The 16,090-nt window shown below is 44.8% G+C and overlaps 1 protein-coding gene across 1 annotated transcript in view; it reads left to right on the top strand.

The window, feature by feature from the left end:
- The first annotated feature begins 2,263 nt into the window (after nt 1–2,263).
- The window catches only part of PDE10A (phosphodiesterase 10A), a 185,749-nt gene continuing 171,922 nt past the window's right edge, over nt 2,264–16,090 (top strand). Inside the window, exon 1 of the mRNA XM_084285121.1 lies at nt 2,264–3,107. Within this exon, the coding sequence (XP_084141247.1) occupies nt 2,279–3,107 (829 nt within the window). The 5' untranslated portion in view covers nt 2,264–2,278. The remainder of the gene's footprint in view (nt 3,108–16,090) is intronic.

Here is a 16,090-nt window from a genome sequence, read left to right on the forward strand (position 1 = left end):
TAAATAATGGCTGGTTTTAAAGAAATAAAAGCAGCTCGCACGAATAGATACCTGAAATTGAAGTTATTAAACTGTACTGATAAAGTGAAGTATACTGCAGGAAAATGTGTCGCAGAAGCTGATGCATCTTTCTGTATTTCGGTTCAAGATTTTTGAGCAGCAGCAGGTTTCAGGAACCATATAGATGAAAGCAGTTTAGTAAAACCTGTCCCTCTGTGAGTTGTTTTGCTCTGTATTTTTCTTTTTAAGTGACTCTTTAATCTGGTTTGGCGTTTGAACCTCTTTGCGAGTCCGGGGCTTGTTTCCCGCTGGCAGCTAACGGTCAGCGAGCTGCACGCGGGATTTCATTTGAAAGCGTTGTTATTTGTAGAGAAACACCTTATTTCGTGTGCTGCCGGATGACCATATCGCAAATCGGCCCCCAGCGTGGAAGTTCGTCCTTTTTCTAACGTTAACCGAAGTCCTGAAACGGCGCGGCTAAACCGCGGCAAGACTTTAAAATCGGGACGAGAAGCACAGGTTGGTGGCGTGTCTGCAGCGGGGCCGAGGAAGGGAGACGGGACCCTCCTGCCCCGGGGCTGGAGGGTGGCGGGGGCTCGGCGGGACCCCCCGGGAACCCTCCCCGGGCGCTCTCGGGAGCGCAGCGGAGCGGCCGCCGCCGCCGCTCCGCTGGGATGCCGGGGGAGCAGGGAAAGGGAGCTCTGCCGGCGATAACCGGAGAGAGGAACACCTGCGAGGGGAACACACCTGCGGCGGGCGGGGAGGGAGGGAAGGAGAAGAGGGAGGGATGGAGGCAGAGCGCCGGCCGGGCGGGGCGCACAGGTGAGCGCCGCCGCCGGGTAGCGGAGCGGGCAAGGGGCAGCCCAAATAGCGGACTGCCGGTTCCCCGTATCGTATCCTGTGCTCCCCGTGTTACCTACTCTGCTCCCCGTGTCGCCCCCTTGACCCAACTTGGGGGGCGGCCGGCCTGAGCGCACCCCCGCCGGGCTCCAAGCTCCGTCTCCCCTCAGCTGCGCCCTGCGCTCAGCGGGTTCAGGGCGACAACGAAATCTTCGCCGCGGGGGCCTCGAGCGCTGCCCTCGGCCCCTCTCCGTTTCGGGGTCCCCCCCGGCTTCCCCTGGGGCCGGCCTCTCCCGGGGGTGCCGCCTGCGGGACGCCTGAGCGTGGCCGGGGCTCCGCGCTACCGGCCCGGGAGGGCTGAACCGGGGCAGCTCCGGGCAGTGCTGGAAAGCCCCGTCCTGGTCCCTCTCCCCGTCCCCATCTCCGTCCCGGTCCTGTCGGGACGGCACAGCGGGAGGGCGGCTCCTGCCGCGTCCCGGGACCCCTCCGGGCGGGCGGCTCGCCAGGGCCCGCTCCGGAGCGGCGGGCACCGGGCGCTGGGGAGCGAGGTCAGGGCACGGGGACTACCGCAGCCTCCGGGGCCAGCTCCCAGGTAGACCGTGGGGAGCCGGGGGGGGGCGGCTTGGGGGGCTGAGAGACACGGGGCTGGGGGCTGCCGGCCCCCGGCGGAGAAAGGGGAGAGGGGGGACACACGAGTGCGGTGCGGGGTGTCGGGGGAGCGGCCCAAGCCCTGTCCCCGGGGAGCGGGGGGCGATGCTCTGCGGGCACCCAGGGTCCGCTCCCCGGCGGCTTCGTGCCAGGCGCCCCAGGGCGCCCGCCTTTCGCCCGGGGCGGCTGGAAATCGCCGCTTCGGGTGCCGAGGCCGCATAGGGAGGGTCTTTTCCTCGCGTTTCTGCCTGCGTTCCCTTTAGGTAAGCGTTGTGCCGTAGCTCCTGGGTGTGCGGCTGGGAGCGGGAGGAAGGGAGGCAGCTTGGGAAGCGATCGCTCCGCCAGTGGGCGTTTTCTGGCGGCCGGGCTCGGTATTGGAAGCGGCACTGCAGTGATTTTATCTGCCTCTTTGCAGACGCGCACGCACATACGGGGCAATATTTGCGTTGCTGGAAGAAAATACAGCTTGTTAGCGTTTTCTCGCTGTGAAGGCGAGGCGGGAGCACGAGGAGAAGCGGACTTTAAAAGGGGATCGGAGCCGCTCGGCGGTCGGTAGCGCCGCGTCCCTCTCCGGCCTAAAGGGGGACCGGGAATGTGAGGATTTCGGGACGGAGGGGGCCGGGGTGCACGGGCGGTGCCGGCCGGGGGCTGCCGGAGGGAGCGAAGGACCGGACCGCGGTCGCCTCTCGTTTTGCTCCGTCCTTGCGCGGCTTCCCCTCTCTGCCTACTCCGGTGTCTCTGCTAGACGTCCTGCCTTAAACTACGGCGAAAGGGAGGGAAGAGCGGAAGCATGTCCAACCCGGAGAAGCGGCTCTTAGCCCGCCCCTCGGCCCCCCTGGCTGCGGCACCCGGGGAAAAGCCCGGCTCCGGCAGCCGCCCGCTCCACTCCCATGGCCAGAGCGGCGGAGGTGGAGGCAGCGGCGGGTCTCCTCCTCCTCCCCCCGCTCCCGGAGGCGGCTCGGCTGCCTGCAGCTCCCTCTCTCTCCTCCTAACAACCAGCAGCAGCAGCGGGAGCCGCGCTGCAGGGACAGCCTCCTCCGCCGCCTCCGCCAGCATCGTCCCCAGAGCGGCGGCGGCTCCTTTCCTCGCTCCAATCCCCTCCTTTTCCTCCGCTTCTCCATCTTCTTTTTACTTCTTGCCGCCGCCTCCTCGTTTCCCCTCCTCGTCTTCCTTTAACCTCACGAGTCTGCAAGGGAGGGAAGGAGGAGGAGGAGGAAGAGATGTTGGCGGAGCAGCGGCAGCAGCAGCTCACTTGATCGCCCATCCAGGCGGCAGCGGCAGGAGGAGACTCTTCTCTTCTTCCTCCATCCAGGGCTTGCTGCTCCGCTCCACGGCCGGCGGCCCCCGGCAGCACCACTCCCGGCTCCTCCTCCCCCCGGCCGCCTCTCGCCCGTGGTCCTGCGATTCCCTCGGGGCTGCAGCGGCAGCAGCCCGCGGCGACGGGATCCGAGGAGGCGACGGCCCCGGCAGGAGCGGGACTCCGAGGCGGCAGCAGCGGCAGAGAGGCGCCTTCTTCTTCTCCTCCTCCTCGGCTCCCCTGCTCCTAGGGCCAGACATGGAAGATGGATCTAATTCTGCCAGCTGCTTTAGGAGGTTTACGGACTGTTTCTTGAACACAAGTAGGTACCGCCCGGCGGAGAGGACGGGGGGGGACGAAGGGCCGCGTCCGAGGCTGGGTGCATGCGGCGAGGAGAGGCAAGGGCATCGCTTTCTTTGTGAGCGGGGGGGGAGGCGAGCACACAAAGGGGCTGCGTGTGCGGGGCGTGCGTGGACGCATGGAGGAGCGGCGAGGATGCACGGACAAAGGGGATGCTCGGCGTGCCCGAGCGCTTTGTGGCGGCCGTATCCGCATCGCTCCGGCGCCGGGCGTAACGCCGCGGGTGTGCGTGTCAGCAGCCTGCTGCCTGGTGCTGCTCAATTCCCTCACCAATGGTACCGGGGGAGCGGGGGCCGCCCCCCTGCTCGCTCCGAGGGGCGGTGAGGAAGCCTCGCGGTCTCGGCAGCCGGCAGAAAAGCGGTGGAAGACGAGGAGGAGGAGGACCGGAGGACCGGAGGACCGAGCGGGGCGCAGCGCCGCGCATCCTCCCGCACCTCCCGGCGGGTCTGCCACACGCGGGGGGCTCGGGGCTCCCCAGACAGCCTCGCCACCGGCTGCCCCCTTTCCTCGGCCAGGGCTTCGCTGCGGGGCCGCCGGGGCACGGCCGCGCTCGCCGTGCGCTGCCGGGGCCCGCCCGGAGCGCCCCGAGCTCCCCCGGGGCCGGCGACCCCCGTTCGGGGGCGTCTCGAGGGGGCATCTCCCCGGAGCCCCTCGGCCCCAGTCTCGGGGTTCCCGGTCTGTGGCGGAGCCGCAGGAGCGAAGGGCTTTGGGGCACACGGTGCTTTCGGGCTGAAACGCTGCTTCATCGGACACCGCCGGTCACCTAGCGGTATGGTTTTAGGGTGGCTTCCACCAGCTGTGGCTGGTGTGACTTTTTTTTTTTTTTCTTCTTTCGCCTGACTATCTCTGAAGTCACAGATTTATGCCTTAAGGTGTCCCTGAACTCGCGATATGGTATCTTGGCACGCTTTCACTTTTGTTGGGTAGCTTTTCGGATACAGGTACATAGTATTTAGTTCATGCGTGTACGTATTTCTGGAGGATGTGAGAAGAGCTATAGAGACGTCAGCTGAAACCTCCTTATTGCCTAACAGTTCTCTTTATCAAGTGTGGTAGTACTTGTTCTGTTATATGGTAGAGGTGTATAAAGACCGCTATATACATGCCCCATTGTCCTTTGGAAACTTCATGCAATATTTGATTATGCTACAGAACCATATACTTGCTCAGTTTTAAGGCCTGAAGGGATTCTTAAGCTCTTCTAGTTTTTATTTTCTCCGTGTTTGAGACGAGTGGAGCGCTAGTCATGCAAGTAGCACAACTCTGATGCTTTAAAATAAGTAGTCTTGGGAGCAAGGGAAACAAGGGGAACTTGTGTCATGTAGGGGGCAGTTCTCTCTTATGCTAGACCAAGAGAAAGAAGGCATGGAAAACATCAGCTCTATTCAAAACAACATTTTAAAAGGAACGATGAATTCAATTTGAGCTGTTTTGTGAACACTTGACTGGAAGAAACTTGGTCATCTTTGACTGGTTGTGACCTTTGAAGATTTTCCTGCAGGCAGGAAAGGGGCAGAATGGTTCTTTTCCCTGAGAGTTTTCTGACATCTAATAAGACATGCAGCCTGTCTCTGGGGAGACACTTTTCTGTGCTCTGCAGCCTGCTCTCATGAAACTTTCAAGAACCTAAATGCGTGATATCTCGACTCCTCTCTTGAATGTAGTTGAAACTGGCCAATGGGCTCAAAAGGTATTAGTGAGGTCAGGCAGACAGACATCCACGTGTGTGCATGCATACATATCTGTACAGCACTCCCCAGTCCTCCCCACCCCCCCTAAGTGTTTGCATAAATCTGATTTCCCTTGGAAACCAGGCTGAAGAAAGAGAAGCAGAGGGAAGTCAAACAAGATACTCTTTTATTCGGTTATGATGCGGCTATTACAAAGACCACTCGTCCAACTGTGTGGAGTACTGTACACAGTCCCGCTTACAGTAGGGCAGGAAGATAATTATTGTGCTCAAGAGGGTACAATGATATAGGATAATGAAGGTTATTTGCTGCATCTCATGGGCTTTGTTTCTTGAATTGTATTTTAGGTTCTAAATCATACACGTATACATACATACACTCTTTGACGCTCCAGGCAAAGTCTAAACATTTTTCTTTTACAGAGGGCAACTGGTGAGTTCTGTATGGAAGAGAATTGAGATACACTCTTTGGGTGGGAGACTTAAAAGTCACCAAACAGCATCTTCAAGACCAATGAAATTGCTGAAGATGTGTTCCTCTTGTCTGACCTCTTTCAATGTACATGCACTCCTATCAGGATTTTGTTAGAAGTTACTGATTTTATTAAAAGGTTAGATCCTGCAATATTCAGTTTGTTCCATATTTGACTTTTTAAGACTCCAATTAAAGCACTGGACTGCAGAGGCTTATATTAACTGCGTATGGTGTGTGGTGTTCTGAATTTTTTTAAATCTGTAATGTGGTGCATCACATAGTGTTTTGGGAGATGTATAATATCTACCATCCTGGATCAATTCTCTATTGGTGTTCTGCTGTATTTAAGATGCTGCCCATTGCCAGGCATTCAGGTTCTTGTAAAATGTCTTACCTGCAGGAGGATGTCCCATGTTCCTTCTACACGAGAGGTCTCTCAAGCTGTGCACAAATCAAATATTAATATTTTACATTGCGGGATCTTCCTGTTTGGTGCGAGTATTACCAGTGTATGGATATTTTATGTGGAGTTGTTTTATCTGCTCGTTCTCTGATGCAGCAAGTTTATCCACCACCTACATGTGACAGATGTTAAGACTTTCAGATTGAGTAAAACTAACAGAGTAGATGCAATAAGATCTGTAATTGTGTGAGAAAATAATAATTAAAATTTAAATAAAGTTAGAAGTATTCCAAGTACCTGTGCTGGTGGGAAAGTTAATCTTGGCTTGACTCTTTTTTTTTTTTCTTTATTTTTTTCTGGTCTGTCTCTTCATTACTTGTAGTCAGGGTGTTCTAAGTCAAATGCTGATCTTCAGCAACAAATCTCATGCGTACAGGTGGACAGAGTTTCCTTTTGCGGTTAAACCATCCTTAACATGTATGTGCTAATGTAGAAAACAGAATTATCCCTGGTTTTCACCCCAGGGATTCTGGCTCCACATTGGTTAGAGAAACAGAACTGTGGCCGAAACTGTGTGCAGTTATGATGGTAAGTGGTGTCATTCAGCAGTTCCCATCAGGACTGGGGCGTCGTAATACCCCACTTTGCATTATTGTATAGTCCCACCATGCATCCTGCTCAGAAGCACTACTGTTCTGTTTGGAGAGAAAGAGGGAACAACATAGGAAGGGAATGCACCCAGTTAACAGTGAAGGAGTGTTTGTCTGAGTTAAGCAACCATTTGTAAAAATACCTATAAAGCATACAGTTTACTTTTGAAATAACTAATCCACAGTCCCTTTGCCTCCTCAGCTTTGCTGTCTACATTTGCCTCGTGGCTTGCGGGCACATAGTGAGCGTCGGTCTTGAGAAAGTAGGTAAAGTCTTTCTAGTTCAGTAAGCTTGTCCCTTGTTTCAGAAGGACCATGGAAGGAATAATTATGCACAGTGCAAATGCTTTGGGAGATGGTGTCTCTGTCACTTTTGAGAGTAGGGTGGCAGCTCATCCGAGGTTCTTAAACTTAAGTTCCTAAACTGGAGCTGATGGCTCCAGTCACCCCTGTTCATGTCCTTCCTCCTTTGGTTGGTGTTTAAGCCAGATATGGTGAGAACCTGAAAGTGTAAAGAAGGGTGTTTATTTCGGCATATACATGTATATGACTTAGTGGCTTTTGAAACAGTCATACAAATGCTCATTTCCATGTATGATCTGGGGCATGTACTTGGCTTAATCTCTATAAAATCCTTCTGTTGTACAGATCAGTACAACAGTACCTTTTTGTTCACTTGTAAGATTTTGTGCTGCATTCTAATAAAAATACATCATACTTTCTATTCTCTCAATTCTTGAAACATGAATTTGGTTTTGGATTCATAAACTAAAAATGAGAGTCTCTTTGTCTCTGGGTTTACAACTTGGAACTGGCTTATGCAGGTTGTTGATCAGTCTTTAACCTTGTCTGTGGTTTAAAATTGTCATTCAGTTTGGTAGAGCTAATATGAGCAAAAATTTTTAGTGCTACTTTGAAACGTTATCATTTCTAGTCATTACGTTTAATGTTTTAAAATTATATATTTTTAAATATTTTAGTTTTGTGCTTTTTGCTTTATTCTAAAAGAAAGCTAACATCATAAGTAAAACAAAATATAAAAAGAAGAAAAGCATTTGCATATTTTTTGTTTCGTTTTATACTCCCTCTGCTGGCTGTTTCAATTACAAGTACCTGTACTCAAACTTTGTTACTAAATCTGCTCTTCCTTTAGTGCTTCATCAAATGAGCAGTAATGTGCATTGATTTGGATCTGTATTTAAAATACAAAAAAAAAAAAAAAAGCCTGTAAGTGTTAAATGAAGAAAGACTATTTGGAGGAACAGAAAAATTTAACGCCTGTTTTATGGAACAATGTTTTCATTTTTATCATGTCTTGTATTGATCTAACTCTTAAAAACAATTGAATCTTTAGGTGTGTGGGCTATGTTTTCACTAGTATATATTGCAGGAGTCGCAATTCATATATTATTCCAAAAGATTTAGTCATATGTTCTACTTATTGTAACGAATTTGGTGGACAGCACTGAAAAACATTTGTGGCAAAATCTAAATAATTATGCTGCATTTTTGTTACATTAAAATATCTTTTTATCATTCACCAGTTTGACTTCATTCTGCGTAATTGGCTATAAGACTGCACCCAGGGTGTTCTGTGCAGATGTAATGGAGAATTTCATGAAGTACTGGTTTTAGTACTCTCTTATACAGCAGCATTCATCCAAAATGTTTACAGCATTCAAAAGCTATAATTCCTAGGAACTTTGGAGACTACATACGAGGATTGCTGTCTATAGTATTGAAATGAAGCCATTGCATCCCCCATGAACGTCAGGTATGGTTAGGATTGCTCATTATTTCTTGTTCATATTTCTCCTAAAGATCCAGACTTTTCTGTGCAATGTGTCTTCACTTGTGCTGGTACCTGGCTTCCTACTGGCAGAGCTTGAAGAGTGCCACCTACTGATTGACAGCTCCTTCCAGTACTTTGTCTTTTCCCATCTGCAGCCTCTCACAGCTCAGCCTTGCTTTTCTTGTGGGATGTGGCAAGTTGATGTGGTTAAATGTGGCAATTGAGTTAAATCAAGCCTCGGCTTTGACCTCCTCCATTAAACGACATGCTTTTTTTTTTTTTTTTTTTTTTCCCTCCTAGGTTACTTCAAGGTAAGAAAACAGAAAACAGGATTTTCAGCTGGGAGGTGGACTTTCATTTTTTCTTCCCTTTCTTCTTCTTCTTGTCCCTTTTTAAAAGCTTGTTAAAAAGTAGCATATTTCTGTTGTTTCATCACCATTTCTCGTCAAATTGTTATAATTAGTGTGGGAGGAACCATTAGCTTGGCTTATGTTAGTAAAAGATTTTGGCTTCTGTTGTGCCAGACAATGTACTGATGTGTTGCACACATGAATTAGACGGTTCAAAAAGCAGGTAACAGGTTCGAAGTCATGATTTTGTTAACAAATTGACATTCCACAGTGCTCACGATGTTTTTGTTTTTGCAGAGGAGATGGATATTCTGATTAACAAGTTCCAAATTTTCATGGTAAATTGGTGAATCGATCTTTACTGTTACTGCACACTGAGAATTCTGTCTTCCAACTTAGAAATATGCTAATTATGTTCTTAGGGGAAAAAATCTTGGCAAGAGTATGAGTTACTTCAGAAAAGTGTATTATCGACATATTTACAAGGAACTCCTTTATTTTGGAGTTAAGTAATTTTTATATATAATTTTTCCGGCGATTTATCACCATTGAATGCTTTCTAAATCCTAAGTGTAATAGGTGGCAGAAAGGAGATTTTTTTTTTTTTTTTACTTTGTTTCCAAATTTTATATTCTCTCAGAAAAGACATTGATGGCAAGTTTTAATCTGTGCGAGTGAGACTGTTGCCAATAAAATGTCTAAATCTTATGGCTTGATAGGAGTGGAATTGGGGTTCCTGTATCACTTGGAGGCTTTTCAAAGTAGTTCTGTCTCAAGAATTAAAAAAGAAGAGAAAGCTTTTTGATAATACTTGCTGCCTTGAGAGAATTTATACTCGCTTTGGTGGTTTCTAATTAAAATAATAATAAAAACCATCAACATAAAGGCAGCGGTAGTAATCTGACCTTATTGGATGTTGGGACCTGAAGAAGAGACTGTCAGGATCTATAAGACCAGTTAATCCACCTTCCATCTGGAAAATATGAAGATTTAATGCTTTCATTAGCACTTATTGGTCTGATTCCTTGTTTCTGTATTATCAACAAACTCTTCTGCAGTTGGCCTGTACTTCTCTTAACAAAGTTTATTCAGCTGTTAATAATTCCAGCATTCTTCCTTCCTCTTACGCTTCCACTTACATTGAAAAAAATCCCCTGAAGTCAAGCCAGAAATGGTTCCTAAAGGAAAGATTTTTTTTTTTCATCCTAAATTCTAATAGCTCTATACAGAAAGTTTGCATCTCTAATTATCTTGATTCATCTTGAACTACACCCTCAAAATAGCATTAATTTTTAGCTGCTGACAAGCATTGCTATGTCCACCTTAATAATACAGTTTACTTTGCTTCACCCTGTTGGGAAACATTATAATTGCTAGGAGAGATGCCACTTTCTTTGCCCTAGGTGTCTTAGTAGCCTTTCTGCAACACCTGTGTGTTCTGCTGGTTCAGACAATGAGATGCTGAGCTGGAACCATAGTGGATAAGTATGTGTCTGTTTGTTCTTTTGTACTTTTCTTCACTGCCTGTTTTTTATTTCCCCATTGTATTTCTTCTCTAGTGTCTTATTTACTTCCAGACCAGGTAAAGCTGCTACCCTTTGTTCTAATCGTTTTCAACTATTCCTAAAAATATTTATGTATCGCAGTATTCCACTAGTGCACTAGTGCTTTTTTTTTTTTTTTTTCCTCCCAATACATTGCAGCTAAGTTTATAAGAAATCATTCTTATGCTTGTGTGTGTGTTTATATTTCGGTTTTCTTTCTTGCATATAAAGGTATATTCAAAACTTGTCCAGAGTGAATTCTTTCTGGGAGCATAGATCTGTTGGCTGTGCTTTCTTTGCATCATTTTCTTTTTCTTTCATTTGTATCTGTTTTTTCAACTTAATATTATTTCCTCCTTGTCCACCCATCAGCTTATTTTAGCTGATGTTTCCTTCTTGATTGCTGAATTGTGTTGCTCTTGTTCCTTCCTGCAGCCTGCCTATGTCTTACCCTGTCGTTTTTACAATGTTCTTATTTTCCCCAGCTGCCTTGTTTATTTGAAGGCAGACCGCCACTCTTACTCTAGTTGTGGTGTAGTTCACTTTGGCTGTGTTGCCTTTTTTTTTTTTTTTTTTTTTTGTAACACTAGATTTTGCACAGAAGATTTAAAACTCTATGTGTTCTGTGTTTGCAGTGACTCATGGTATTTCCTAATCTGCCACTTTCTGCCCAGCCCTAAGTGTGATGTCAGTAGAGTTTTTTTCTATTTTTTTTTTTAAGTGAACGTAGGACTGATGAAAGTTACTGTTTGATGTAACAGGAAACTAACTAATCTGTTCTCAAAACAGGCACTGCCTTAGCCAGTACACTCAGGTTTCATCCTGCCAGCCTCCTGTGTCTCATGCTTGTGAGCAAATTGCTTTTTTTCTGAATGTGCCTCACTGTTCTATTTCTTCAGGCATCAGTTTTCTCTGGTAAAGACTCCTGAGAGAACTGCCCTTTGGACACTGCCTTTTCATGAGTCTCATCTTAGCTGTAGCTTTGTGGCCTTCAGTTCATAATCATGAATACAAGAGGGTCTTAGGACCATGGGTGTCCTTTTAAGAAGTGCTTTCAGGAGGAGAGAGAGTATGGGTGACCTGCAGTCTCAACTGTTTAGAGAACAACTCGTTCCCCTTACAACTCCTGGCATAGCTCTTGTTGTGGTAGAGAACAGGATAGTCTGGCATGTTGTAGGGACGTTCGTAGGCTGGTTGTGAGTAGGAATGTGCTCGTAGATTGCTCATTTCTTTTGAACCTTTTTTGGACTTTTGTTGGATCTATATGCAGTACTTATACTTTGAGGCAGAGAGAGGCCAAGGGCTCAAGCTGTATCACTGTCCATCTACTTAGTTTTCAGTATGCTCCCTGATCCAGTCCTGACCTGTCATCCTGAGAGCTGGGAGAAAGCAAAGGGTGACAGTTCCCGCGGGACAGTGGGGATAGTGCTTGTCTCTCCTGACATCCTGTATGGAGAAGCCTTTAACTATGTGGATGCAAGCTGTATCATGCCCCTTTACTTTGTGGCTAGACAACATGCTCTGGCATGTTTTATTTACTTGTATAGGGACATAGCCATATAGGCAGCAGAGTACAGCTTTATACAGCTTGTGGCACTAAGGCAGACCTTGTTTCAACGGACCTTGTTCTTGGGACTCAACCACAGATTCTACAGAGTCCTGAGTGAAAGATGCATCCAGTGAATTGGGGATCATTTCTGGAGGACATGGCTTGCTGCCGAACTGCAAAAAATTAGCTTGTTAATGGTTTTCCTTAAGTTGGTTCTTTGGAGGACATCTTAAAGTTTGTGGTAGAAATTTCTAAATGAGTGCTCACAGAGTAAGGAGAAGACAGTGTGTGTGTTGTTAGCATGTATCTCATGTTGAAGAAAAATGGTGGAGGCTTATTCATCTATGGTAGTGCATCTAAGGGGTAGAAATCAGAAAAAGAAAACTGGAATGGTAAATTTAAGATTTTGATTGCTTGAAGGAATCTGATTACAACAGAAGGAAATGTTCATCCTTATAGGGAAAGCTATTTCTAAACTATGAGAGGTTTCTTTTGGGGTAGATGAAAAACTTGCTATGTAAATATCTCTCAGCAAATTGTCTGATTTTGAAGAAATCTTTTCAGTGATGTAGAAAATTTCATTCAAATGTAAGTTTTAAGGCTTTTTTGAAGTATGACTTATCTTTTTAACATCAAAAATGCTTTATTTCTGCTTAACTGTTTTTTAATTGCTTTTCCCCTCCTTTCAGTAATAACATAAAGGGAACCTGTTGAATCTTGTGTATTTAATGAATGTATTTACAGATAACCTTTTAAAGTATTCACTCACTCCTAGTGGTCTACTCTTATTTTCACTGATCAACTAAGTGCCGATCTCAGGCCGTGTCTTACCATTGTTTTCTACATCACTCTGAAACTTTTAGTGTTCTACCCTGTGTTTTATTGTAAGCGTGATTTGTATCTTAATTTACGTTTTATGGTCCCCCCCTCGCAACATTTTATTAAAGCAGAAATCTGGCTACATTCAGCCCATGTCCTTTCTCTGAGTCTCTTAACATGAATAGTCTCGGATGGCTCTAGCCGTGACTATGTTGTGAGTACAGCCAGCATCACTGGCTGGCTACTTTTGCTGATGGTGATCTTGTCTGTGACAAGCCCTGATTCTTGTTGACAAGATGATGTTGCGTTTATTGCTTTCTGATTTGGCTGCAAGAGTAACTTTTTTTTTTTTTTTCTTCCAGCTATGTGTGCTTTTAAAAATGTATTGAATCACTTTTGTAGCACTATTCAGCATCTTGTTTAATAACCTTGTGTCTGAATCAAAGCATTTAGCCATTATTTAGCCATTCTGTGGTGCCAAGAAATATGTCTTCCCTAGCACTTGTAAAAGGTTTTTGTTTTTCTTGTTTGACAACGGTTCTTCTGGTGCTTATGGAGCTGAAGGGAGGAATGGCAAGGAAGCTGAAATATTCTATCTGTATCAAAATTGAAAAGAGAATGTAAGAACAGCTACCCAATTATACTGGGGAGATATTAAGAAGAAATTCTTTTGTTAAAACACCAAGTGGTAGTGGCTTAAACTTTGTTTAAATATAGAAATGTCCTGTGCTGAACTGTATGTTACTGAAGAATGCAGAAGGGATTGGACACAAGTACAAGAATATTCACTAGTTCAAGGTACGTCAGTAATTGGAGATAATCTGAAACAATGACAACGTTGCTTTAGTGATCCAAGCAGAAAGTTGCTGTGGCTTCCAGGGACTTCATTTGCTGTTGTGTTTATTCTTTTCCACAACCAGGTTCCAGACACTGAGAAGCTAGGACCTTTGAATGAAAATTATAATGATGCATTGTTCAGCTCAAGGCCATCAGTGAAATGAATTTAAATGTGTTAGTATTAAACAACAAAGTGATATAATGACCAGTTTTGATTAGAACTACTGCTGCCACTTCGCTAAGATAAATTCCCATTGAGAAAAGTTTGGCATTGTATTTGGGAGAAACAGCAAGAAAAATGAAGTCAGCAGGTCTACCTTACCAGGGACCAATGGGCAGGAGAAAAAAAATGTAGGAATAAACAGAGAAGAGAAGATACCCTTCAAATACTTCTAAACTGTATTTGTAATTCATAGTTTTCTGGGCATTTACCGTTTTCTGTCTCTTGTCTGTGTTAAGCATTAGAATTTTCAGCTATTTTACTGCACCTTTTAATATTGATTTAGCTACAGAAGCAACATAACTTCTTCCTTGTTTTTAGTTACTGAACTAGTCACAGGTAATTGTGCTGCAGCCAGTACTCTTGCTTAAGAAGTGAGGTCTTACGCCATACTGAGGGAGAATTTCTGTTCTGTCGAGATGCTTTTCATAGATGTTTTCCTCAAACTCAAACCTACATCTTTGCTTCAGTTGAGAAATCTTTGTGAATTTACTTCAGAGCCATTAACCTTTAAAATGATTGTTAGCCCTTTGGGAGGAGTGTCAGTAAAAGGTGAAAATAAAGAGAAATAGATGAGCATGTTTAAAATTGTATAGTAATTATGAAGCAATATATCTTCAGTTTATATGATGGTTACTGATCCCTTTCTGTGGTGTTTTTCAGAATGTGCACACTCTTTTACATGTGAAAGTATGAGTATCAGAGGCTTCCTATCTTTTAATGCTACATTATATACGTTCCTTTACTAGTATTTGTCTTTTTATGTTGTTTGGCTGTGAAATTCTGTGTATAAAGGTTTAGTCCTTCAGAATTATCACCTCAAATATCAGCCGATGCACAGTTCAATGAGCCTTTTGAATGCAGTTTTGGAATTTTTTACATTTATTTTTTAACAGGCTATTACTCTCCCACTCTTGTTTGGTAATAACACTGTACTAAAAACAAAACAATTAGCTATGTCATAATGAATTATTTTGGTAAAACACTGTAATACAGATACTGTAATCTTAGTGCTGTAATGCTTTCTTTTTGGAGCAATACATAATTTGGGTACCACCCAAGCACTGCCGTCCTAGTTTATGTCTTCATATTTTCAGCTACTTTGCAGGGCTTTTGTGCTGAAACATTGTGAGTCTGCTCATCTATGCACCTGTGACAGAACAGTTTTAATTAAATAAGACAGAGGCCAATAACCTCTGAAAGCCAAGGAGGTCAGTGGGTGCTAGTTCTTCTGACATCTAGATGTTCCTGGAGCTTTTTCTTCTCTCTTCACTTCTTCCACTCTTTTTTTTTTTTTTTTTTTTTTTTTTTTTTGGCCTAGTTGTTGTGCTCTGTGGAATCCCTGCTGCCATTCATGTGTCACTGGTCTTTGTAGTTGCTGATTTTCATGAACTCATCTGACACAAGTATTATTGCATCAAATGTGACTGGAAGTGATCATAAAGTTAAAATGTATTAGTAGGGACAGATTTTGTAGTGGAAAAGCCAGTAAGATAATTACTTATCTTTCTTGTGGCTTTCCAAAGCCTTTGTAGGGTATGGGGGTGTTGCATCTTTATTAGTTCTCTTGGTAACACTGAGGTTATATTAACGATGGCTCTAATTTCTTTGGATTCCCCAAACTTGGCAAAGATACATTGCTTCTGGGAGAGAGGTCAACGCTGTTTTCAGTAGCTTCTTCCTTCTCTAGTATAATTTACGAAAGGACTCTGCAATCAAGTCATTGTGATGGGAAGTGCATCTCAACTGATGTAATGCATTTGTGTTTCCTGGAAACAGAATAAAATTGCAGCTCCGCTTGGTTTAATGCAAGATTTGTCATTGATTTTAGTTGCCATGATATTTACTTCTGTCGTTTGATCTTTTTGTTTTAACTGGTTGTTCATGCTTTGTGAATCTGATTTCCTGACATCAGTCCCTCACAGCAGTGTTGAAAGTTTTAATTCATGAAGAGTATTTTTACAAAAATAGATTTTATTTTAAAATATGTCAAAGCCAAATCTGATTTTTAACAAAACTTGTACTCTCTTCCTCTGTGGACAATGCTAAGAAGAGGAGTCAACTTAAATGATACAGCAAAGGGGACTAAATGCATAAAACTGCATGAATTTGATAGATAGGTCTTCAGATGAATTAAATATTTATCTGATATGTATTACTACTAACAGTGATAAATTTTCTGATGAAGATATGTTGTTTTCTCTCAGTCTGTCTTTGAAACTGACATGCTTTAACTTGAAACAGCATCAACTTGATCCTGTATGCTGCAACAACGCTTTACACAAGGCTGTTATATATCAGCTATTTTGTCTAAAACTCATTTAATCTGAAGCAGGAACACATTGCATTTCATCACTTGCAGAACTGTTGCACATTCCTCAAAGAATCAAAACAGTAATGTCCAGTGACTTTTGAATTTTAAGACTCTGGAAAATGATGACATTTAAAATAATTTGTTAATTATTTTAAGTAGCTTTCTCTCTGACTTCAGAAAGTCATACTAATAGATGGTATAACATAAGCTGCTTGTTATTGAAATAGCTGGTCTGACTGATTGGGGTGTCCAAATGTTTTCTCTGGTTGCCGTCCTCAGAACACAATGGACAGAAACTTACC

Source organism: Netta rufina (genome assembly GCF_964035555.1).
Source record: "Netta rufina genome assembly, chromosome: 3".
In the NCBI taxonomy this organism is placed as follows: domain Eukaryota; kingdom Metazoa; phylum Chordata; class Aves; order Anseriformes; family Anatidae; genus Netta; species Netta rufina.